At 51.1% G+C, this 23,317-nt stretch overlaps 5 protein-coding genes across 5 annotated transcripts; 2 read left to right on the plus strand and 3 right to left on the minus strand.

The window, feature by feature from the left end:
* Positions 1 to 887: 887 nt before the first annotated feature.
* Positions 888 to 4,227, minus strand: GT037_000433 (atp-dependent protease la; the record flags this gene model as incomplete). Its single annotated transcript, XM_038925480.1, has 2 exons — positions 888 to 1,085; positions 1,138 to 4,227. 2 exons carry the CDS (start codon positions 4,225 to 4,227, stop codon positions 888 to 890), a joined length of 3,288 nt encoding a protein of 1,095 aa, XP_038791336.1.
* Positions 4,228 to 5,731: 1,504 nt separating this feature from the next.
* GT037_000434 (mfs multidrug transporter) lies at positions 5,732 to 7,647 on the plus strand (the record flags this gene model as incomplete). Its single annotated transcript, XM_038925481.1, has 6 exons — positions 5,732 to 5,765; positions 5,817 to 5,922; positions 5,970 to 6,216; positions 6,268 to 6,551; positions 6,598 to 6,935; positions 7,001 to 7,647. The coding sequence occupies 6 exons, from the start codon at positions 5,732 to 5,734 to the stop codon at positions 7,645 to 7,647; spliced, it is 1,656 nt and encodes a 551-aa protein (XP_038791337.1).
* Positions 7,648 to 7,837: 190 nt separating this feature from the next.
* On the minus strand, positions 7,838 to 14,192 carry GT037_000435 (carbohydrate esterase family 4 protein; the record flags this gene model as incomplete). Its single annotated transcript, XM_038925482.1, has 6 exons — positions 7,838 to 10,325; positions 11,016 to 11,968; positions 12,142 to 12,192; positions 12,350 to 12,372; positions 12,799 to 13,879; positions 13,929 to 14,192. The coding sequence occupies 6 exons, from the start codon at positions 14,190 to 14,192 to the stop codon at positions 7,838 to 7,840; spliced, it is 4,860 nt and encodes a 1,619-aa protein (XP_038791338.1).
* A 1,094-nt stretch (positions 14,193 to 15,286) lies between these two features.
* GT037_000436 (dna repair protein rhp42) lies at positions 15,287 to 20,791 on the minus strand (the record flags this gene model as incomplete). Its single annotated transcript, XM_038925483.1, has 9 exons — positions 15,287 to 18,830; positions 19,123 to 19,314; positions 19,428 to 19,595; positions 19,653 to 19,732; positions 19,786 to 19,988; positions 20,041 to 20,186; positions 20,245 to 20,510; positions 20,560 to 20,601; positions 20,663 to 20,791. The coding sequence occupies 9 exons, from the start codon at positions 20,789 to 20,791 to the stop codon at positions 15,287 to 15,289; spliced, it is 4,770 nt and encodes a 1,589-aa protein (XP_038791339.1).
* A 1,474-nt stretch (positions 20,792 to 22,265) lies between these two features.
* GT037_000437 (uncharacterized protein) lies at positions 22,266 to 22,857 on the plus strand (the record flags this gene model as incomplete). The annotated part of the gene is made up of 2 exons (XM_038925484.1): positions 22,266 to 22,445; positions 22,492 to 22,857. 2 exons carry the CDS (start codon positions 22,266 to 22,268, stop codon positions 22,855 to 22,857), a joined length of 546 nt encoding a protein of 181 aa, XP_038791340.1.
* Positions 22,858 to 23,317: the final 460 nt, after the last annotated feature.

The raw sequence follows: 23,317 nt of genomic DNA on the forward strand, positions 1-23,317 counted from the left end.
TCACACTACATATATAAGGCGCCCGTTGACACGTCAATGTGGTTCATGCACCAGACGAAGGAGTCGAGGGCTAACGCACAAGAGCTGCGCGTAAGGCGCTGAAACACAACCACATGCACTACCAACAGACGCCGTTGAAGCGTTGGCATATTCTCTTGTTCTTCTCTAGCCCCATCGTTTTGCATGTGGCTTCAGACATGTGGCAGTTGCGTCACAGACTGTATAATATTACGGTGATATGCAGTGCGCTACGCATATCGCGGCATTCTTAAAATTCATCTTCTAGGCAAAGGAGACTCGATTGATAATGATTACATGGTGTAACCGTCACGAGAACTCCCGTTGCAGATACGCGTAGTATTCCACGATCCCCCTGCCACGCGTGGTGGGGTTCATGCACAAAAGGTACGGAAACCTACGAGGGGTTGGGAAAACACATCATCGGTACGTACCTGAGACATTGCCAGCGAACGGTCGAGACCCTGAATATGCAGCTTAAAGGATGCTAGTGTCATTTTAAATTTTGCGTACCACGGCAGTTGAATATGAGAATGATCTTGTATCAAAGCCAGAGCGAGTGACACGAGTAGTTAGGTACGGACCGTCCCGCTGTCAGGATTTTGGAAAGCGGAAGAGCATAGAAGGGATCATGCTGGATATGCTTTCTTCTTATCCGCTCACATATCGCAACTATCTATCACTTCGCTCATCTTTCGATGCTGGACCGCACGTTGAGAAGAGAGAATTGTTATCATTCATTATCAATGCAGTTCAATCGTAATGGCGCTTTGGCCAATGCTTATGCAAAAAAACGCCCTTAATGCGCTGCGCTGCTGAGCTCGCTGTTCGCTGTATCTTACACATATCCTGTCTTGGAGGCGAATCGCTCAGTCGTCGTCCTCACCAGACTCTTCCTCTTCCTCTTCCTTCTTCTTCTGCTCACGCTTCTTGCGGTCGCCCTTCTTAGACTTGAGTTCCTTCTCCCACATCTTGTTTGCGGCGTCCTTGTCGAGGTCTGGAAAGACAATGTCGAAGACTTCCTTGTACCATTGCACGGGACGACCTTCTATGCCTTCTTTAATGTTCTGCGATGTGTCAGCAAATGCACTGTTCGTCGTTAGAAGTGAGGAAACATACCTCGGGCAGCTCGAGCCAGTCGCTCATGTTGTCGTGTGGGAAGATGACCGTCTTTGCGCCTGCTCTCCGTGCAGCAACAGTCTTTTCGCGTAATCCACCAATTCTCAGCACCTTACCGGTAAGAGTCAGCTCACCAGTCATGGCGACATCGTCCCTGATCTTCTTATCAAGTGCCAAACTAAGCATGCTGGTCGCCATGGTGATACCGGCGCTTGGTCCGTCTTTTGGTGTACCGCCTTCGGGGCAGTGGAGATGTATTCTGGCGTGCTCGAAGAATTTGTTCTTGGGGAATTCGCGGGCAAGAATGCTCTTGGCAAACGAGTAAGCTACGCTCGTTGACTCCTTCATGACGTCTCGAAGAGATCCACTGCGCTCAAGACCGGGTGTTGATGATGCTGAGAGTGCGTTCTGAAGGATAGACTCGATGTAAAGGGCTGAGCCACCCATTGATGTCCATGCTAGACCCATAGCAACACCAGGTGGCGTGAAGTCGTAGAGGCGATCTGAAGTGAAGATAGCTGGTCCAACGTAGTCTTTCAGATTGTCCTTGGTGATGGAAACGTGGACAGAGTCTGGAATCTTGAGCGCGACGCGCGGCTTCTCCGTTGTCTGCTCTTCGATGTTCTCTGGAGTCTCTTTGAGATCGCTCTTGTCCTTCTCCGATTCCTTCTGCGCAGCCTTGCCCTCCTCAGTAAGCGCTGCAGCTTCAGGGAGTGCGTCTTCGCCTACATCGGTGACAATCTTCAGCGCTGACTTGCGGTACACCTTTTCGATGTGCTTCTTGAGGTTTCGGACACCCGACTCGCGACAGTACTTGTTAATGAGTTCAACAATCGCGTCGTTCTCGAGAACGACATCAGCGTCCTTCAGTCCGCTCATCTCTTTCGCTGCGGGTGACAGGTACTTCTCAGCAATGGCAATCTTCTCGTCCGAAACATAGCCGGATAGTCGGATCACCTCCATACGGTCGAGTAGTGGCTGCGGGATCGTCTCATCCATGTTTGCAGTGCATACGAACAGAACCTTTGACAGATCGACAGGTACATCCAGGTAATGGTCCAAGAAACTGTTGTTCTGCTCTGGATCGAGCAGCTCGAGCAGAGCTGATGCTGGGTCACCGTGGTTGCTATTGCGTCCGATCTTGTCGACTTCGTCGATCAACACAAGCGGGTTCTCAGTTTGACATTTCTTGAGAGCTTGGATGATACGTCCGGGTAGCGCACCAACGTACGTCCTCCGGTGACCCTTGATTTCTGCTACGTCGTACATACCACCGACACTGAAGCGGTAGTACTGGCGGTTCAGAGCGCGAGCAATGGACTTTCCGATCGACGTCTTACCCACACCTGGTGGACCAACCAAACAAAGGATCTTTCCTTCAACGGTGCCGCGCAGTTTTCCAACAGCGATGAACTCCAAAATGCGGTCCTTGACATCCTTCAGACCGTGGTGATCCTCGTCCAAGACTTCTCGCGCATGCTGGATACCGAAATTCTCCGCGCTACGCAGACCCCAGGGTAGCTGTGTGAGCCAGTCGAGGTAGTTGCGGGTGACGTTGAACTCTGATCCGTTTGGCTCCAGACCCTGCAGCTTGCTCATCTCCTCTTCGAAGACCTTGCGCACAGCTTCAGGCATGGCGAGCTTGTTGGCCTTCTCGTTGAATTTCTCAATCAGCTTGTCCTTGCCATCAGATTCAATACCAAGCTCTCGCTTGATGCCTTTCATCTGCTCCATCAACATATACTCGCGGTGTTTCTTTGTGACCCTGGCATTGACATCGTCGGCAACCTTCTTTTGCAATTCGGCGCTGATGAGTTCCTTCTTGAGTACTTCCAACGCCTTGCTAAGACGCTTCTCAATATCCATCTCTTCAAGCGCGTCCTGAAGTTCGTGTGACTCAGCCTGTGCAACTGCAGCTGCGAAGTCAGCAAGCTTGACGGGATCTTCGCCAACGTTCATGGTGGTATGAACGGAGAAGGTCGACACATGATCGCGGAATAGCGGGTTGAGCAGTGCGACGCCCTTGAACGTGTTGACGATCTCGTTGACCAGAACCTGGATTGTCTTGTTGGTCTTCAGATCGAATGGCTCCTCGACCATGTTCTCAACATCGGCAATGCTGACGTTGCGACCCTTGAGGATGGTGGGTACCAACGCTCCCTGAGCTGCCTTGGCCTCCTCTGTTGCCTCCTCAAAGCTAGCAACAACATCTCCCTTGTTCTGCGGGGCAGCTGCCTCAGGCTCTGGGGTATCCACACTCTCGTCCAGAGTGCTTTCAGCCACCGACGGCTCCTCCTTGGCTTGCGGTGGCGACTTGAGCCCAGTCATCTTGATGCGGCGGTGTGGGTAGAGAACACATGTCATGGCAAAATTATCATCGCCGCCTACAGGGAATGCGCTCGTGACCTGGCAGAAGGTTCCCACATCGTATACCTCGCTGGGATCATGAATGACGTCCTTGTCGGCAGCATCGTCCTTGAACATAAAGGCACCAATGTAAGGCTGTCCTCGCTTGACCATGTCCGCAATCGCTTGTCCAACCTCCCTATCTCTGATGGTGATAGCCTTATAAAACCCGGGGAATAGAGGGCGCTTGACGAGCGGTATCGCCATGACTTGAGGGTAGACATCAGGTATCGAGGGCTTGACAAGCGCTCGTTCATTGCCCTTCCGCTTCTTGCCACCGCCATCACCGCCTGAACCACTTCCTCCTGCTGCGCTGCCCCGTCCAGAACTCGCTCGTGGGGGTATTGGCTCAGGCGCATCACTCTTGCCCTCGAGCTCTGCTGCTCTTTGCTGCTCCTTCGGCTTCTTGGACTCTTCTGTCTCCTCCTCCTTCGCTTCCTCTAACGGCTCCGGTGGCGCCTTCGAATCGTCTTCCTTTCGTCTACTCAAAGATGTGGAGAAGCTGCGATATGCGAAGAGTGCGGCGGGCGGCGAGGAGCATCGTGCGTGTTGTCTCGCGACCAAAGATGCTGTGCATTGGGCAGGGAGGTGTCGCGATGATGCTCTGGTAGTGATATTCCTAGCATTCGAGCGTGAGGCCTGGCGAAGGGCTGCCCGCCACGGCAAGCTCTGGCTCTGGAACATGACGATGGGACGTTATGCGGGCGTAGATAAAGGTAATACTATACAAAGAATGAAAAGAATGCACGCAGGATCACGTAGCACCCGTGTATTACCCACAAAGTATAATAACGAGTTTGTGCGATGTACAATGAAGAATGACAGGTTGTAGTGGCGGCGTATGAATTGCTCAGCGACTTCCGAATCTCGACATCATCACCGCCCAAGCTCCTCCGATAGCCCCGATGGCAAAACCTCGGCAACACGCGACACTGCCATGCCCCTTCCAATACCATCAATCTCTCCATCGCCCACCCATTCTGACATCGATATCGATCTGAATCTCTCCCTCTAAAGTTTTTTTTTATCATGCGCGCCCTCATTCGTTGTGCCACACTTTGTAAAATTCCGACGTCGGCTTCTTCTCACACTCGTCCGTCTACATTTCCAATCTAGTAGAACATGATCGAATCCAATAGAAAACAGCGAAGAACGCCCGCCCAGTGTTGCTTACCAAGTACGATATATACGCGACTAATACATCTACTCCCGCAATCGTGCTAGGGCCATTGGTAGAGACATGCCTGGCCGTGTCGTCTGTTGACCTGAATTGCCAATTCGAGTATCGCGCGGGCATGCGTTATACTTTGTCTCGTAGACGTGCACGCCGAACACCAACTTGCTCAAGTTTCGGCCCGCGACGAAGCTCGATGCACTAGAGGGATGCCAGCCCCAGGTCGCTTTGATTGTGACCACACGCGTGGGCCATCGAGGTCTGGTACCGATCCAAATCGTCGCGAAACCCATCGCGTGCTCACGTGAGGCCACACGAGAGCATTTTTCGAAGCCATGCCTTCGCGCATTTGCTGCACGAAATCGCGTATATGTCAACAGAATTCAAGCATCGGTTCGTCTTGGGCTATCTCGCCCATGAGATACTCTGAGCTAGGGCCAAGATCGCCACGGGTTGTGCTGCCGATAGCAATACGGAAAGGTCTGATAGTATCGAACGCTGCGTTTGAAAGATCGCATTACAGTTTCATGTCAAGTATATAAAAATGAATGGCTGGCATGATGTCACAGTTCGTATACTAAGACGGCGTTGCCCCAAGGCTGTCTTGTGCGATTTCGCCGAGATGGCGGCGACCAAAAAGCAGAACAACCGGTCTATCCGCAATTGGTAATCAACGATGGAGCGACAATTGGGAGAGAAGATCCACTAGTCTTCTCTTGGCTTTTCCAAACCTTGCGTCAGTTAGTGGACGATCTTCCCACGCCGATGGTAAGTTTCACGGTATGGTCACGCTAACGTCATTGTGTTCCACTGATTCCAACGGTATGGGGTCCGGTCCGATGGCGAACGCTGTCACACGGTTAGCAAACAGTAACTACTGTGCTATGATATCACTTTTCATGTTCATCATATTGTTGTACTTTGTTGATGCAACAGCCTTCAGTTCACTTCAACCACGTCTCAAACTTCGTCTGCTCTATGGTCTACTAGCGTTTTAGCAGCGAATCATACATCATGTCAAATCCCTCATCACTCCATGAAGACAAAGGTATGGTACGTCCATGATGGATCTGCAAACGCCTTTGCTAACATCCTTCAGACAGTGCATCTTTACCCCAGCGTAAGAGGGAAGCGCCAACGCGCATGAAAGATGGAAAAGAGGTCGAGCTGCATACCTGGAATGGCCCTCAAGACCCTGATAACCCGTGCGTGCATCGTCTCATGGCCTGAATCAAGCGCTGACCAAAATCAGGTTCAATTGGTCGACCAAGTACAAATGGTTCTTGACAATTACGGTCTGCTTTATTTCCATCTTGACAGGTCTCCCCGCTGGATCCTATGGTGCTGGTAACGAATGGATGGCAACTCGCTTCAGCGTTCAAAATGAACCTTTTCCGAATCTCTATTGGGCAACGTGCAGCTGGAACATGGGTGCTGCTCTTTTCCCACTTCTGTTCGTACCTTTGACCGAGAACACTGGCCGTATGCCCGGCTACTTCGTAAGTCATTACATTGACGACATACACCAAGCCATTCTGACAAACTAAAAGGTTGCTTACATCGTTTTCGAGTTGTTCTTGTTCGGCTCTGCCTTTGCCGACAACTTTGCGACGCTCGTCGTTACCCGCTTCTTTGGCGGTGGTGCATCCTCGGTTTCTATCAACATTGTTGGCGGTAGCATCAGTGATGTATGGAAAGGTGACAAAGCTCGAAGTCTGCCAATGTCCATCTTTGGCTTCACGTCTGTCGCTGGTATCGCCCTCGGACCGTTTATTGGCAGTGCAATTGTGCAGATTGGTTATCCATCTACTGGACTGCAATCTCCATGGCGCTGGTGTGTATCTCTCCTTACTTGATTCACATCGCTGACACATGTATAGGATCTACTATATTCAAATCATCTACAATGCCGCGCTCATTCCCGTCTTCTACATCATCCTTAAGGAGACCCGTGGCGACGTCATCCTGAAGAAGCGCGCTCAGAAGATTCGCAAAGACACGGGCCGTGAAGTCTATGCGGAATCCGAGCTCGACAAGCCTTCGATAGCCAGCTTACTCAAGGTCTCCTTCATGCGACCTACAAAGATGCTGCTCACCGAACCCGTCGTTACTTTCTTCACGCTATGGATTAGTTTCGCCTGGGGTATTCTGTTCCTCTTCTTTTCCTCGGTAGTACAAACTTTTAGTGCAAGCTACGGTTTTGGCACCTTTCAGACTGGTAAGAAGTGCCCATGCACGAACTGCATGTGAAACATATCCTGACTTCGTACACGTACCTTTTAGGTATGATTCAACTAGCCATCACCGTCGGAGCGCTCATTGGCACACTCATCAATCCAATACAGGATGTGTTGTATCTTCGAACTGCATCCAAGAACCAAGAACGTCCTGGTAAGCCCATCCCGGAGGGCCGTTTGTACACCAGTATCCCTGGCTCGCTGCTCTTCACTGCTGGTCTGTTCTTATATGGATGGACATGCAGACCATCTATTCACTGGATTGTGCCTGCGATAGGAATCTGTATAGTGGGTGTAGGCATCTACTCGATCTACATGGGAGTAGTCAACTATCTTACCGATGCTTACGAAAAGTACGCTGCTTCTGCGCTTTCCGCCGCATCTCTTGGTCGTAATTTGTTCGGCGCCTTTCTACCTCTGGCTTCCTACTCGCTTTTCCAGAACCTCGGTTTCGGCTGGGCAGGCAGTTTACTTGGCTTTGTTGGATTGGCACTGAGTCTGGTGCCGGTGGTACTCCTGATAAAAGGCCGTCAGATTCGGGCAAAAAGTCCGTTCATGTCCGAAGCTATGTTTGACGATGGCGACGATGACGAAGAGGCGGAAGGCAAGAAAGCTAGCCATAGTCATCGGGGTACTTTTGGACCAGCGGGTGTTGCTGGCGGACCGCCCGGTGGGGTGGACGATGCTGTCTAGAGCACAACACGAGCGATGCAAGGGAGGTCGCAACGTTTCAAGCAATCTTTGTTTATGGGTTGAGCTTTGAATCTGTGCAAAATATGGAAGTTGCTAACATAATTACCGAGATGATAAGATCAGGTCATGAGAATACAATAAAAACACGACAGAGGGCTGTGCCAGCAGAATACCTAAAAGTGAGAAGGCCTCAAGCCTTCACTATACCGACGGTCTTCGTCGAGACGATCTTAGCTGGCTTCTGCAACAACGTCTGTTCATCTCCATCCTCCGATCCTTCATCACCAGATTCGTCGTCCGATGTATCAGCATCGGAAACTTCGTCGTTGAAGACTTCAGACTCGGAATGCTCGTCTTCCGATGCATTATCCTCAAAACCCTCATCTTCACAGGAATCACGTTCTTCAATGTCGTCATCGCTTTCGGAAGGCTCATCTTCTGAATGTTCGTCCTCTGAGTGGTCGTCTTCCGAGTGGCCGCCATCAGAGTGCGCATCCTCGCAAGCATCGTGATCACCGTCCTTCTCCGCCCTAGCCTCGCTTTCGTCCCCCGACTCCACCGTCTTCTCCCCCGCACCGCCACGCATCCTCACCGCATCATCATCCTGTCCCTTTCGATGTCTCCAGTCTTTATCTTCATCGTCTGGCTCTGACATCTCCTCTGGCTCAGCCGCAAACACCATGGCTCCACCTCTCAGCCCCGGTACGGCATGCTCCCCGAACAGCATCAAATCCGCAGAATCGCTCTCTGTCTTCTTTTCCGAAGATGAAGACTTACGACCAAGTTTCCCAAGTGTGCGAGATGCAAACGAGGACTTGCGTTCTGGTTTTCCACGATCAGCGATCGAGTGCGTATCACTCTGGCTATCCGCGGAAGCACGAAACTCAGCACTAGATTTGTTGTTGTTGCGCTCGGGATGGCTGAGGCTTAGACGACTGTCTGAGCTGAGTCGACTGTCATTGCTGGAAGCGTTTGAGCGTCGCTGGGCTTGGGACCGGCTATCGATGCTAGATGAGCCCGAGGATCTCTGAGTCGGCGCGAAAGACACTTTGGCATCTTGAATAGAAGTGAATGGGTTTTGTGGAATATCTTTAGAGGCGCGTCTTCCATGGTTGTATTTATAAGAAAAGCCTGATGATGCTGATGTTTTGGAGCCATCAGGACGTCTTGACATACTGTCAGAGAATGGCTTTGCGACCTTAGTTGTTCCGCTACTGTCCAAGTCTCGCTCATTAGTATCATCAGTACCGTTACCTTCAGCGATTGGAGTCATTGTTGCATTGGTGTCCTGTCTTTCCCGGTCATTCATACTCATACTTCTTGCCATGCCACTACGACTACTGATGGGCTTCTTCGTAACAGAGTCATTGACGCATGAAGTCGTATCATTAGCGAAAGTGCAAGCCCGCTTAGGAGATCGCGGGAGAGGCCTCTCGCGACTCTTTCGCGCACTTTTCGATTTGGTAGATGAATTGGATCTCTGGCTAGCGGACGATCTTCGAGACCGAGAACTATTCGTATTACACAGGTCTTCATCTTCTGTCTTGGTAATCTCTGCCAATGTGCGGTCTCTTTCTTCAAACAGCTTCTGCTGTTCTGCCACGCGCTGGTTTTGCTCTTCTGCCTGTCTTCGCTCTTCTGCTTGACGTTCTTCTTCCTCCCGCTTCTTTCTGTCTGCCATCTGCTCCTTAGCTTCAAGAATCTTGCGGCGTGCCTCGGCTGATCGGTCAAGCGGTTGCGGCAGCTTGATAATATCTGTGCCTATACTTTGTTTGCGCTTGACATATGACGCTGGCCTTTCGATATTCACATCGCTGGCATCGACGGCTGTGATCGTACTATCGAAAGAATCCCGCTTGCTTGGGCGTTTTGCGACGTACGCAGACGAAACCTTGGCCTTTGCCCATTCTTTGGTACTGCTGCGAAGGTCGATATCCTGTAAGACATCGTTCTCAAAGTCTGCAGGGTCACGAAGTACTTCCTGTGCTTTTGCGATCAGTGACTTCGACATTTTCTTCTCTGCCTTGCGTCGCGAGGGTTGTAGCTCGCCCTTGTTGATCTTGTCCCATATGTTTGCCGCTGCTATTTGTTCAGAGTCATATGCGGTAGTTGTAGGCTCAGCCTTTGGAGAGTTCCGCGTTACTGTTCGCACAGGCTTTGGAGATACCAATCCGGGCTGATTTACCATTGAGTTTCCGTAGCTATCTGTTGCAAAGTTCCATAGCCTTTCTGCGTGTAGATCTTGTGCTTGAAACTTGTCTAGCCCATTTTCGTTTCTCTTACCTCCTTCGATATCCTTGGGAAGTGAGAAGACCCGACCAGGCGGGCTGACGAGACCCTCGCCTCCCGTATACTCGATCTCAGAGATACGCGGAAGTGCTTGCGCGACAGGGGAGACATGTGTGGGCATCACATTCTCGGAACCATACCACTGATAGCTCTGATACTTCCGGTGTGGAGGCTCGATATCGTGTAGTTGGATTGGTTGTTGTTTGAGATGCTCGGGATTTTCGATATGGCGGGTGCACTCCACGTCTGGCATTGCGAAGCGCATGCGCTTGTATGCCTGATAAATGTAGTACGTGCCGATTAGTGCTACGATAACTACAAAACTGACGATGATTGTGGGAATTATCGCCAGCGCCATGGTGTGCGAACAATAGTGCTTTCGGCAATTACTGCACTTGATATGGCGTTCCAATGAAGCTGTGAAAATAAGATTTCAGAAATTGATCTGAGTTGGAGAGAAACATCGAAGAGGAAATACTAGCATAGGCTTCACAAATAGTCAGTGACGAAGCTGTATGATTCAATGACCGTTGTAGCATGTAAAAGCACTCCATTCCGGCGACAAACAATTCTAATCCTCTTTATTCAGTGGCAATACCCCGGGTTCTTCAATGAAAGATCCAAGATTTATTCATCATTCTACATGGCTTGCTTTAAGTAGTCCTTTAATGCTGTCAGACATGTATCTCAAACCTACTGCGTAGCCATTTACTTCTCATACTGGATTGCCAGTCAGACAATGAAGTTCAGCTCATGTGCCAGCCCCATCAACTACTACCTTTGAGATTGTGTCGTATTGTTTTTCTTGTTATAGTGTTAAGAGCCTCACAACCTGAGATACAGTAAGATGACACTCTAAATTGAGAGATTTATTTCTTTGCAGTAGAGCAAAGCTAAAAGTCGAGACTCGTAGCAGAGTTAAGCAAACGCTACGTATCACACGATGCATCTCTCTATGAGAGAAGATTGGTAATGCTGGCGTTGATCATTTATAACGATTGACCCTGACACTACCCTGCTGCGCGGAGACACGGCGTATTGGTTGAGCCATCTATTCGCACCCTACATCTTTGGCTCACTTCTCCTCTGGTGGCCCTCGCGCCGAAGCGATAATGCCGCTGGTGATAGAATCAGGAATCAGGTTGAAGACTGTCGATTGAATCTTGTTGTTCCAGCCAACTACACGAGCAGATTCGTTGGCTTCGTATACGTCCACCGCGACCTTCGCTACATCCTCAGGCTGATCGATGCCAACTTTGTCGATGGCACCTCGCGTTTCGCCATGCCCCTGGCCATCGAGATTGGTCTTAGTAATGCCCGGCACGACACAAGCTACTCGGACGCCAGTTTCAAGATTCTCTTGATGAACCGCTTGGGACCATGACATAAGGAATGACTTGCTAGCTGCATACATTGCCGTGTATGGAACTGCTTGGTACCCAGCAGTGGACCCGACATTCAAGATGCCACCCTTGCCTTGCTTTATCATTTCTGGCATAAAACGGAGGCTTAGATCAACGACGGCGCGGACCATAAGATCGACAGTAGCCAAAGAGGTGTCGGTCTCAGGGTTGCGTGCGAAATAGTACTTCCTGGCGAAGCCAGCGTTATTTACAAGTAGATCGACTGTCCAACCCCATTCTTGGACTTGCTTTTGTACATTTTCAGGGCCTTCTCGTTGGCTCAAGTCGCTTTTGATCGTGCGCACTGTCGTTCCTGCCGTAGAACCCTCAATCTCGCTGACTGTTTCGGCCAGTTTTCCTTCATTCTGAGCGACAAGAACCAGTCGACGGACACCTCTCTTCACGAGTTCTTTTGCGATTGCACGACCTATCCCAGAGGAGCCGCCGGTCACAAGTGCGGTCGTAGCGGAGTAGTCGATATCCTGCATGGTCGGGAATCCTCGATAGAGATTGGAATGTGATAGTAAGGTATGCTGTTCGCTCTGTTCCAGAGGCTTGGTGACAAACTGAAAGATATAAATCTTTTTGAGAACCGTTGAGGTGCAGATTGAGTAGAATGCGTTTGCAACCTGCTATCTGGATGTCTAACATGATGGTCATTCTACGAAGGCTTTATAGCCTTGAGTTCATAGAACGAAGACAGCAGTCGGAGACGCTTGCATCATAGAAATGTATGACGACGGACAAAGCGCTATCGACGCCACGATCTGTCTGATGAACAGTAATCGTAGTCCGCACCTACTGGTGCCATGTACGCAGCTTCAGAGTAAGTAATGGTGTAGTGTTTCTGCATCTAGCAAGCTTTTAGTCTTAGTCACCAAGGCTTGGCGCTCCAGGTGGCCGAATAGCTACTCACTAGATACAGTCTAGCGAGGGGGTACGGCCGTATCGGGGTAACTGCCACTACACTTCCGACTTTCCTGTGTACCTTGCATGACGTCGATATGTACCTCATGTAATCTCGCAGCCATAGCTGGTATTGGTTTAGTACCTGAATTTGCGAGACAGGATAGCAGCTTAGCACAGTGTGATTACAGGATGTCATTGTTAGCATATCAGCGAACATAAGTATCGTCATCAGAAGTCAGGTAAGAACAACGTAGGATATGTAATATATACAATCAAGACATGTCAATGAAGAAGACAGATAAGTACGGTATGTTTTGATGTTTGCATTATATTATGTATTTACATAAAAACAGTAGAAGCACTAGTATCGTCTTTACACAAACGATCTAGAAACTCCTCCCATCAGCAACTTCCTAAGTGCAAGTACCCGATCCGCTCTGGCAACCGGAACCGCAGTGTCCAGAGGTAGATCCGCACCATCCGTACTGCGAGCAGCAGTTGCCGAATGTCGAGCCAGCACAAGTAGCACCTCCCTGAGATCCGCAAGTACCATCAGTAGAGACCTTTTTGGCTGGGGTCGAAGGAGCTGGCGCAGGGGTGGTTGAGCCACCGCCAGTGCAAGTACCGAAGGCAGAGTTGCAGCCGGCGCTGCAGTGGTCAGCGGAGGATCCACACCATCCGTACTGAGAGCAGCAGTTGCCGAAAGTAGATCCAGCACACGTTCCCTTGCCAGAGCCGCACGATCCATCAGTGGAAACAGGGGTGCTGCCACTGCCGCCGCCAGAGGTAGGAGGAGGAGTGGTAGAGCCACCACCCTCGCCGGAAGTGCGGTACCAGTTTGCTTCAGGCTCGCCCATGCACTCACCCATGGTAACACCGCGGTAGCCCTTCGACTTGAGGTATGAAAGCATGTATCCGGTGAGGTTAAGAGCGGTCTGCTCGTGAATATCGTGGCCGATAGCAAGACGGGAGCCCGTTGTGGGACCGCCAGCAGTGGAGTCAAGGATCCTCTTGAAGTTATCCTTAGCGACCTGGATGTTGGAAAGCTGGTTGTAGTCATCGGTGTCCAAGTCAAAGTAGCTGACGACATATCCCAAGTTCTTCAATACAGTCTGGCAGGCGGTGTTGCAAGACGAGTAAGGAGGACGCATGTATGTAGGGTACTTTCCGATGATGTTGCGGATGGCCATCTCATTCTTGACCATCTGGTCGTAGCGTTGGGCATCAGTGATAACGCTGAGATCCTGGTGGGACCATGTGTGGGATGCGACTTGGTGACCCTCGGCAACCATGCGCTTGATCACGTTGGACCATTGCGCTGTGCTGTCGATGGCGCCCTTGCCAAGGTTGATACCGGTCACGAAGAAGGTAGCCTTGAAGCCAGCAGCAGCGAACTGGTCGAGGACGCGGTCGGTGTAAATGTATGGACCATCGTCGTAGGTGATGGCGACTGTTCCAGCCTTCTTGCAGGCATATACACCGCCACCTCCGTATGCGACATTGCCCTTTTGGGGACGAGGATCGTTGCGTGTGCTAGCTCCACCGGGAGTTTTGTTGGCATCGCAAGCTGGGCCGAAGTCAATCAAGCAGTCGGGAGCCTGGCAGTGATCTTTCGAAGTTCCGCAGTATCCCTTTTTCCCGTTAGCAACTGCCTGTATCGAAGATTGAAGACCAACATACGGCACCAGAGCAGCAGTACCCTGTAGCACACTTGGCATTGCCAAAGCTAGGTCCACAACGTCCGTTCTGACCACCTTGGCGGGTTTCCAACAGGCCACCCCTGGGCGTAGCAGGGTGTCGAAGCGTACGGGCAGCAACGGGAGCCTTGAAGTCATCGAGCAAGTCTCTGGGTAAGCCAAAAATCTTAGGTGCTCCTGGGACTCCACCGTGAGCTGCCACCAAAGGCGCCACCACACTGACAGCAAAGACGTCTGTGAAACGCATCTTTCAGAGAATTATAATTAAGAATAAGACTGGTTTCAAAAGTCGGAAAGCGAGAGACAGCTGCCAAAGAAAAAAAGATTGGCAAAGCGAGTGACTGATAAAGACCGCAGTCAGGATGAGGCGTAAGAAAACGAAACAAAAGGAGGATATATGTACTTATGTACGCCAACCCCAGACACGCATCTCGACCCATCGATAGAAAAACACCGGAAAGGCACGACGTTTCTGGCAACTAATGAGCGCGCGGACTAGGGATCGCAGATCAAACAGTGTGCATTGTAGCCAAGACGTGCTTGCGCCGGGCAACAGGTGATGAGCACGAATACGAAGGAGACGGCGGGCGTGGCATTCGGGTGGATACTGGGAGGATTCCCACATGGGCGGCGCCGAAAGCACGTCTACGGCTCTCTGCCGACGCGATTGGAACAGCCACTGCTGCCACAAACTCCCCAACAACGCAGAGCTACCATGGGCAATACTGCCGAACGACCGGGCAGCCGCAGCTGTCACGCTGTCATGCATGTTGAGCAAGGACCAGACGCGATAACAAAAGCGTTGAAGAAGCAATCTGAGACTGTACAATGGCGCAGCTTGGCTACAACAGGCCGACTGTTTGGGATTGAATTAGGGGAAATTCATGGTACCGAAGCCTGCCAAGGATCGGGAGCATGCAATGGCGGAACCAAGACTTGCCCAGACACACCTAGCGAGGCTGGGCTGATCTAAAAACAGATCGGCATGCATGGTGTCGACTCGAGAATTTTGTCTTAATCCGGTAATACTTAATTGCTGTTTTGTGTTTTGACTTTTGCGATTTCGCGATTTCGCAACTTTGAGTTTCGGGGGTTTGAAAGTGTGGGAGAAATCCGGGGAAGAATGATGTAATGCGGCAGTTGGATCGGGAGAGTAGCGATACCATCGAATGGGGTAAGCGCACTGGCGCTGAAAAGATCGTGAGATCTTTTCCTGTTGGTCAGCCCTAATGCTGGCTGGCGGATTCTCATGCCTTCTGGTCGTATCGTCAAGATTAGCTCGAATGATTTTGCACGTCTACTGCACACCGGTGTAGGTATCAATACTCTACTCTCGTATCACTACTTGGCTTTCCCCGCTCGCCCTCTTCCCCGTCCAGTCCCTCTCCCTTTGCCACTACCACGTCCTCGTGTTGCAGCCTTCTTCCTTGGCGAGTTGCGCTCAGTCATGTCCGTCATATCCGTCTCGTCATCGCTTCCTTCGGCAAAGAAGTGGCTCTTGACTTGTGCGTCACTTTTCCTGGCAGCCTTACGCCTTGGCGCTGAGCGGGTGGAAGGCGGTGGTGTTGGCGGATCCGAGGGCGCATCAGAGAGCGCATCATCGTCAGACCCTGAATCTGTTACCTTAGATTTACGTTTCCGTGCGGGTACTGTCGCACTCTTTGCTCCGCGGCCACGTGGACGACCACGACCACGGGCTGAAGCTGTGGCGGTTGACTTGCGGCGAGTGGCTTTAGGTTTGACTTTTTCTTCTTCGTCTTCTTCGATCTGTTCGTCTTCTTGAGCCTGTGGCGCATCCATATCATCGTCCGCATCGTCATCCGAATCTCCACCAGATTCACTAGGCGGCTGCTGCAACGCCTGTGTGAGCGAGATCGGTGTGCGATATGTGCTGTCCGCCACGGATACGCGGGGTACATCCTTCTTCTCACCGTGATCAATAGTGAGATCGCCATGTTCAGGATCGTCTTGGCTTGTTGACAGGAACCCACCAGCCGTGTCATAATCTTGTTGTGCCGTTTGGGGCGCTCTTTCAGGCAAGAAGCCACCACCAGAAGCTGCACCATCGTCGCGCATGAAGCCACCTTCGAAATCTGTGTGATTCTGGAACACCTCCCACTGCGACTTCTTTTCCGTGGTGTCTTCCTCCTTGGGTAGTACCACCTTCTCTCTTGCTGGCAATTCGACATCCTCTCCGTACTCTTCTCTCATCCTGTCCACAATCCTCAGACCGCTTGCGAACTTCCTCCATAGGCCCAACAAGAACTTCTCCCTCTTGTCTCTCTCCTTTTTCTGCTTTTCGGCTTCTTCAATTTCCCAAGCATCTATGAGCATATCCTCGTTTTCTTCCGCAACCACAACTCCAGTTATGACAGGTACAGCACGCTGCTTACCAAACTCGAATCCGGTACACGCTTCCGCGTAATCGATGTTGAGCTTGCGACATATGCGCGCTGTTCCTTTGAGTGGGATATGAATAGCGCCTTTCGGCACCATGGTTGGTACATAAACGTCAATGTTTCCGTACGAGTTACGTGGGATCTGGCCATCAACGATTGGATCAGGAATGATCCAGTCAGTCTGCGCTTTGGAGTAGAGCCCTTGTTTCACTTTGCCGCCTTCGATGCGTTCGCGCTCTTCGATTTCGCGTTTGCGAGTCACTGTGACAGCACGCATAGGCACAAGCTTAAGGGGCTGCTGACCTTCCAGCACTTCGCGGCCCTCCTTGTGCCAAGATTCTTGGGTCTTGCAGTTCACGATATCCTTCCTGAGATATACGGGCTCTGACTTCTCATTGTCGCCTTTGCCGGTGACGAAGTGTCGAACAATTTTCGCGCCGGGTTTGAGTGCTTCTTCACGACGGAGGTGACGCTCGAGTACGTATTCAGCGGAGTTCTTATAGCCCTGTAGCGTCTCCTTGCCGCCTTCTTCATCCATATCTTTCTTCTTCTCTGGCTCTTGAGGGACAAGGTCGCCCTCATCCTCAACTTCATCCCATGGTTGACGCTTGTCGTGAGGCCTGGCATAGGGGCGCAATAGTGACTTGACCCAGTCCCATTCTTCCCATCGCTTGACCTTTCCACGCTTGTTGTGTATCGGTATCTTTTCGATTGGCATGCGAAAGCCTTTTGTCCGACCAGGCCACTGGCGTTTTGGTAGATAACGTGTCGTGACATCTTTGGCTGTGCCATCAGAAGAGAAGGCAACAAGGTAACCTAATACCTGTCTCGCTTTATCGGCCGCCGCACCACGAGCGTAAAAGTCGGCGAGCTTGTCTGGAGAAGCCGCGCTTGCTATGATCGTCTTAGGAAGCGGCGATACTGATATCGGAGTATGTGTCAGGTGTGAGATAGCTTCTGTCCAGTATGTCGGGTATGGCAGCTCTTCGCTGTAGTTGCGTGACTTTGGCATTTTCTTCGCTGGCCTTTCGTCTTCGGAGTCAGAAGAGATGGATATGACACTGCTTAGATCGCTACTGTCATCCATCTCAACATCAGTAGATTCTGCTTTCTTCTTTGTAGCCGAACCAGATTTCGCTTTGCTATCTGTTGCTGCTGGCTTTTGTGGAGTCCCCTTATCGGCAGGCTTTGCATCCTTCAGCTTTTCAAGGTTCTTAGCCTTGCCTTCTTCGCTCTGACTCCAGCCAAAACCAACAGGTTGTAGACTGACTACCATACGGGCCTGAATGCCTAGGCCTCGTAATAGAGCCGTAAACAGTTGCTCTCCCAGGTCTCTGCTTCCCTCGCATTTTCGAGCCCTGTCGCGAAAAGCGTCTAAACTCTCGACTCGCTCCCCAAAAGTATCCGGATGATCCGGGTCTTCTCTCCAAGCATTAATCTCGGCCTCTAGTGTCGATGGCGACAGGTAACCACGTTTGCGCAAGCTCGGGGCTGTGACCTGGAACTTGGACTTCCAATACGCAGAGACATATCTTAGTAGGCGAAGCAGAGGATCTCCCACTGACAAGTTCGGAGTTTTCGGTTCGAGTGGCTTGGATGTCGCGCCCCAGTCGCGCCCTTTCTTGTCACCTTTGCTGCCGACCTTGTCTTTGCCATGGAGCGTTTTCTTGTTGTCCTCGCGGACAGACGATCGCTTCTGCGGGCTCTCGTACACCTTGATGCCGTTCTTCCCACTATCCTTCCACTTCCCTTTCTTGTCTTTTGTCGCCTGATTGGGCGGAGGACTTGGTGCCTTCTGCACGACGACGCGACTAGGCCCATCTGTGATGCCTGCATCACTCCAGTATTTCTCCAGTTCGCGCCAGCACCCGGCCGACATGCTTTCGACAAGTATCGTCTGCACTTGCTTGTCCTGTATCCAAGCGTTCCTTATGAGGTTGTGGTACATCAGGTACTGTACGTGCATGCAATGCGTGACGCTCCGTATCTGCCGCTGGACCTTGGATGGCCCCTTCTTCCCATCGGACTTTGTATCCAAGGCGGTCTTGGGTGCGGCGGATAAGGTAAGGGCGATATCGCCGGTAATGACAGGCGCAGGGCCATGATCCGGTTTGGTATGGTGGTGCGCACCGAGGGCGTCTTCCCAATCATGGTCCTCACTTTCATCGCTATCACCGCCAGCTTGCGCCTTCCCTTTGGCCTTATTTGCGCCATTCAGCGGAACATCTTCAAAGTCATCCTCGCTGCTCTCCAGCTCTGACAACTCACTGTCGTCATCTTCTTGTTCCAACAAAGCTTTTGTTTGCGACAGCGTCCGCTTGATTTTGGGTGGCGCGTCCAGTGTCTGAAAGACAGACTCCTTGCCTTTACGAGCGGGTGCAGAAGGTTTACGGGCCCGCGCACGCTTCGGCGGCGGTTCTAGTTGAGGGGAGGCGGATCGCGAGCGCTTTCGAGAGAGTATTGGCGGCATTGCAGCGCCTATTTTTCTTTACTATGGTGACATAGGCACAAAGGTGATGCAGTTTGTTTGTGGCAGTTGAGGCGCGATGGCTGGAATGATGACGCACTTTCCCCTGTCGCAATTCCGATCTGGCGGGACGATCTCGTGCAAGGATCTCCCAATCGCGTGGCGCCCTTTCGCGTTGTCACGAGCCTCACGCGTCGTGCGTCGTACCAGGCCCTCGCGACGTTCAAGTTCTAGCACTGACACTCGGCTACTCTAATTGCGGCTCAAGCTTTCACATGGGTATGCATTATTTGTTCACTAGCTCCGATCACTGCCGATCTGTCCTACGAGTGTTGTAAAAGTCGATGACCCTCCTCAGACCTTCTTCCACAGTATTCCTATCTAGTGAGAATAGAAAGCGGAAGTTGCCCGGCTTCTCATCATGATACGCTTGTCCAGCTGACATCTCCACGCCATGATTGTAGAGCGCTTGTTTCAACTCATCCTCTGCCTCCCAAGTCGGGCTGTGTAGACATGCTGAGAGATCAATCCAGAGGAAGAAGCCAGCGTTACTTGGACGCGAAAACAAGTCAGTCACTCGTTCATAGGACGCTCAGGGAAAGCAGAGTCTACTTACGCGTCACAATCAAAAGGAATTCCTGCCTTGTTGAGTCCCTCTGCCACAAGTTCATGGTTTTCACGCAACGCCCTCACGCTCTTCGTCAAAAACTGGGCGTGCCACTCTTCATCCTCGAGTATGGTGGTGGCAATAGCATCAGTCACTGGCGAGGCGCCGTGAAACCGTCTGCGAATACAAGAGAATCAGTGTCTTAGCCGCCCCTCAGAATTCCCGTACACGTACGCTAAAGACTGAACAGCTTGTCCCAGTTCTTTATTTCTTGTGATTAAACACCCGAGTCTCAAGCCAGCGGCAGCAAAGTCCTAACCCACAATATCAGCGCTGAGAATATAACTGCAGTAGAATGTCACTTTACCTTTGACATTCCGTACATTACATGGACAAGTTTTTCGTCAATGATACCTTTCACGTCAACGGAGAGTATTGACGTAAATTCTTCATAGGCCGAACTCGTGTTATACACCGATTGAGCATATATTTCATCGCTGATAAGATGTATGCTCTGTTTTTCGCAGAAACGGAGGATACCCTTTAGAGTGTCACGGGGATAGCACCGGCCTAGAAAGACAAGTCAGTTCTGCTTTTCCTCCATGACAGATAGAACTTTTACCGAGTGGATTATGTGGATTGGATATGATGAGTGCTTTTACTCTGGTCCCATTTCGGCCAGCTTCTTCGACAGCGCGCTCGTAGTATTCAACTGCCGTGGTAGTAAACTGGTCTTCGCCGTTGAAAGGGGTGTAAACCAACTTGCAGCTGGTACGGGTCAGTAGCTGCGAAAAAGGTTTCACGCTTTGATAACACTTGTACTCACTTGGACATGCTTGCCATATCCGGAAAGAAAGATCCGTATATAGGCATACCAAGAAGCAAACCATCGTTCTCTCCGTCTGTCAAACATAGAGACAAGATGTCGTTCAACGCAGTCACACCACTAACAAAAGATACTTGGTCGATTGTTACAGTTGAAACGGGCGAGAAACGCTTGTTGACGAACGCAGCCATCGCTTGTCGCAGGCGCTTGGATCCAAAAGGGCCGTCATGATAGGTCAAGGTGTTAGGCTCAAGGCTGGGAGCACACTAGGTGGTGTTTAGAATACAGTTCTTCCATGTGATGCTGAGGGCTGACCTTGGTCTTTATGTAATCTAGGACCTCTTCTCGCATGAGCAACTATCGATCATCAGCGTTGATACTCGGAATGTGACAGCAATTCCAATCAACTCAGACGAACGTTTTCCGCAAGGCTGAAAGACACTAGACCTGTTGGGTGTTTGGTCTTGTCATAGAGATGGCCACGATTTTTGGTGTAGCCTGCAGCCAGATCCAAGGCCGCATATCTGCGACCACGAGTAGACAGCATGTTCAATAGGACAGGTTTGGAATTTCGAAACACCGAGTTGCAGTGTGGCTGTGTTCATGGAAGAACGTCGCATGTGAAGCTTCGACTTGCGACGCGGGGCAGTGGTCGCCGCGTGCAAGCCATTCTTGAGTACAGAGTACACATCATGGTACCTGCCTAATTTGTCAAGTTGACAGAAGGCTGTGATCCAAAGGGCGCAGCGCGCGGGACAGACTGTCCCAACCCATCATAGTGGGTGCTATGGTGGAGCCTTACTTACCGGTCCTTGTCCGACGGACGCCTGGGAGGCCGCCCACCGTGAACATGGCAGAACGCCTGAATGGCCGATTGGACGTGAAATGCGTGTGCAATGTACAGTATGCGCTATCATTGTCAGAAGAGGTTAAACCTCTAATCTGCCTCATCAAGCTGCGATATGAATAGCAACAACCACAGCTGAAGTGGCTGCCTTGTTTCGTTGTGAAGTCGTGGCGTGTTGGATCATGCGGAGACTCCAGAGGAGTCGCGTTGTTATATATCGAGCACGTTTCCTCAGCCTGAGCGAAATGTAACTTGAATCTCTTGAATTCCTTGTAATCCTTCTGATCATTAATAATAATGTGAGACGTCTACTTGTATCTTTTGAGGGCTCGTGGATGTTCGTGTTACCATCCAATCGTCAGAGCACAGTCAACAGCCTCCCGAGGTCGAGAAGCAGAAGCTGTTATGATGCAATGCATCTAAGGGCTGCACAAGACTATGTGAGCGATAGCTTGGGAGTTGCAGTTGAGTTGCAGATTTTGGAGATTGCGAAGTTCGACCGCAAGCGCGATGACACGAGTGCACGTGAAAGGAAAAGCAACCACGAGCACTGGTATAGCTCAGAGTTGCTACCAGGAAACTAATAGACTAACAGTCTTCCATCTCGACGAAGTCGATAGCCTCTAGCACCGACACTTTCTCCATGCCTTGAACAGTGCCAAAGTCACGGGTATCGTAGAGCTGCACAACCCCTCACGAAGTCTCGAAAGGGTATAGCGTAAACCCTTCGAGGGATTGCGTATCCCTTGATCGCTGCGCGGCGCCGTCGCCTGTCACCCCATCACGACCACAGTTGCACTCTTCAACGCATCAAAAGTGCACTTTCATCACTGCTAACACTCAAACCTGACAGAACTGCAGCCGAAGACGCAGCAAAATCGCCAAAATGCTCGACACCTACATCATCAACATAGCCACACCTGCCCGTGACCTGTGGCTCCTCAGGCAGCCGGCCTCCGCAGTCCTCTGCCCGTAGCACGCATCTGCTCAATTCGACTCTGCGCCCTTCCCTCTACTTCTTTTCTTACATGCTTTCCTACTGTTCTGCATAGTAAATCGTCATTGTCGCCGTCTCCTATGCACGCTGTTGCGCTTCTTACACAACTTGTAGCACTGTCAATCACCTCGTCGGTCCCCACGTCCTGTCCTTAGGCATCCAAACACACCTCAGAGCATGTACTCGCTGTTGCTCTTCACAGTAGTTGTTACTGTCCTCCTTCAGCCGGTGGCAGCATCAAGCCCACTTGTGGACTTCAGCATGTCTGACACTCCTATCGACGGGTCCTACGGCGACATCGACGACATACTGTGCGAGCTCTGTTGCCTGCCTTTCTTCCAATGCATTCACGCCATAGTACGACACCTTCTCTTGCTCTTGTAGACCTTGCTGACAGCCTCAGCCACAAGCCCAGTACGTCGCCGCAAGAACGTTCTACAATGACCCCGGTCTCTTCAGCATGCCGCCGCTGCACTTCGAACAGACGCCAGCAGACCTGGCACCGGTATACGAATACGTCAACGCGGGTCATGGGCAGCCGTTAATCAACGACCACATGCGAATCATGGACGGGAACGAGACAACGGTGCAGCCAGCTACCGTGCAAGCGCATGTGGAAGACATCTATACGCCCGGCGATCGGTTATCTGCACGACGCAGCCGCAACCGCAAGCCAGTACAAAAGCGGCAGGCGCCTCGACCCGGTGGGTTTCCTTGCAACACGGAAGGATGCGACAGGGCGTTTGACCGTCAATGTGACCTAAAGTAAGCTTCGCTGTTGAATTTCAGTCAATCGATCACCACCTGACTGCCTCTAGCCGCCACCAAAAGACGCATTCGACAGAGTCACCTCATGTATGCTCGACCTGCAACATGGGTTTCTTGTACCCTAAGGATCTCCGAAGACACCTTCCAACGCACAATGATCCTTCATTAGTGGTTGCCATCAAGCATTATTGTCCTTACCCTGGCTGCGACAACCTCGACGGCTTCTCACGTAAGGATAATCTTTTGAGGCATCAGCGCAAACACCTCAAAAGGTAGTCTGCATGATCTGCACGAGTCATGAACCCTTCCGAATCTTGTTTTCTTTCTAGATCTCTTTCATTTTACTACAAAATAGGTTTCTCATGATCCTGGCGTTCGGCACACATGTTTGATAGCTTCTGCTAATACCCCTTCCCGACTTTCATAGCAAGCGCTGCTCATGATTTTTGCGGCCTGTTGCT

Source organism: Alternaria burnsii (genome assembly GCF_013036055.1).
Source record: "Alternaria burnsii strain CBS107.38 chromosome Unknown 705, whole genome shotgun sequence".
In the NCBI taxonomy this organism is placed as follows: domain Eukaryota; kingdom Fungi; phylum Ascomycota; class Dothideomycetes; order Pleosporales; family Pleosporaceae; genus Alternaria; species Alternaria burnsii.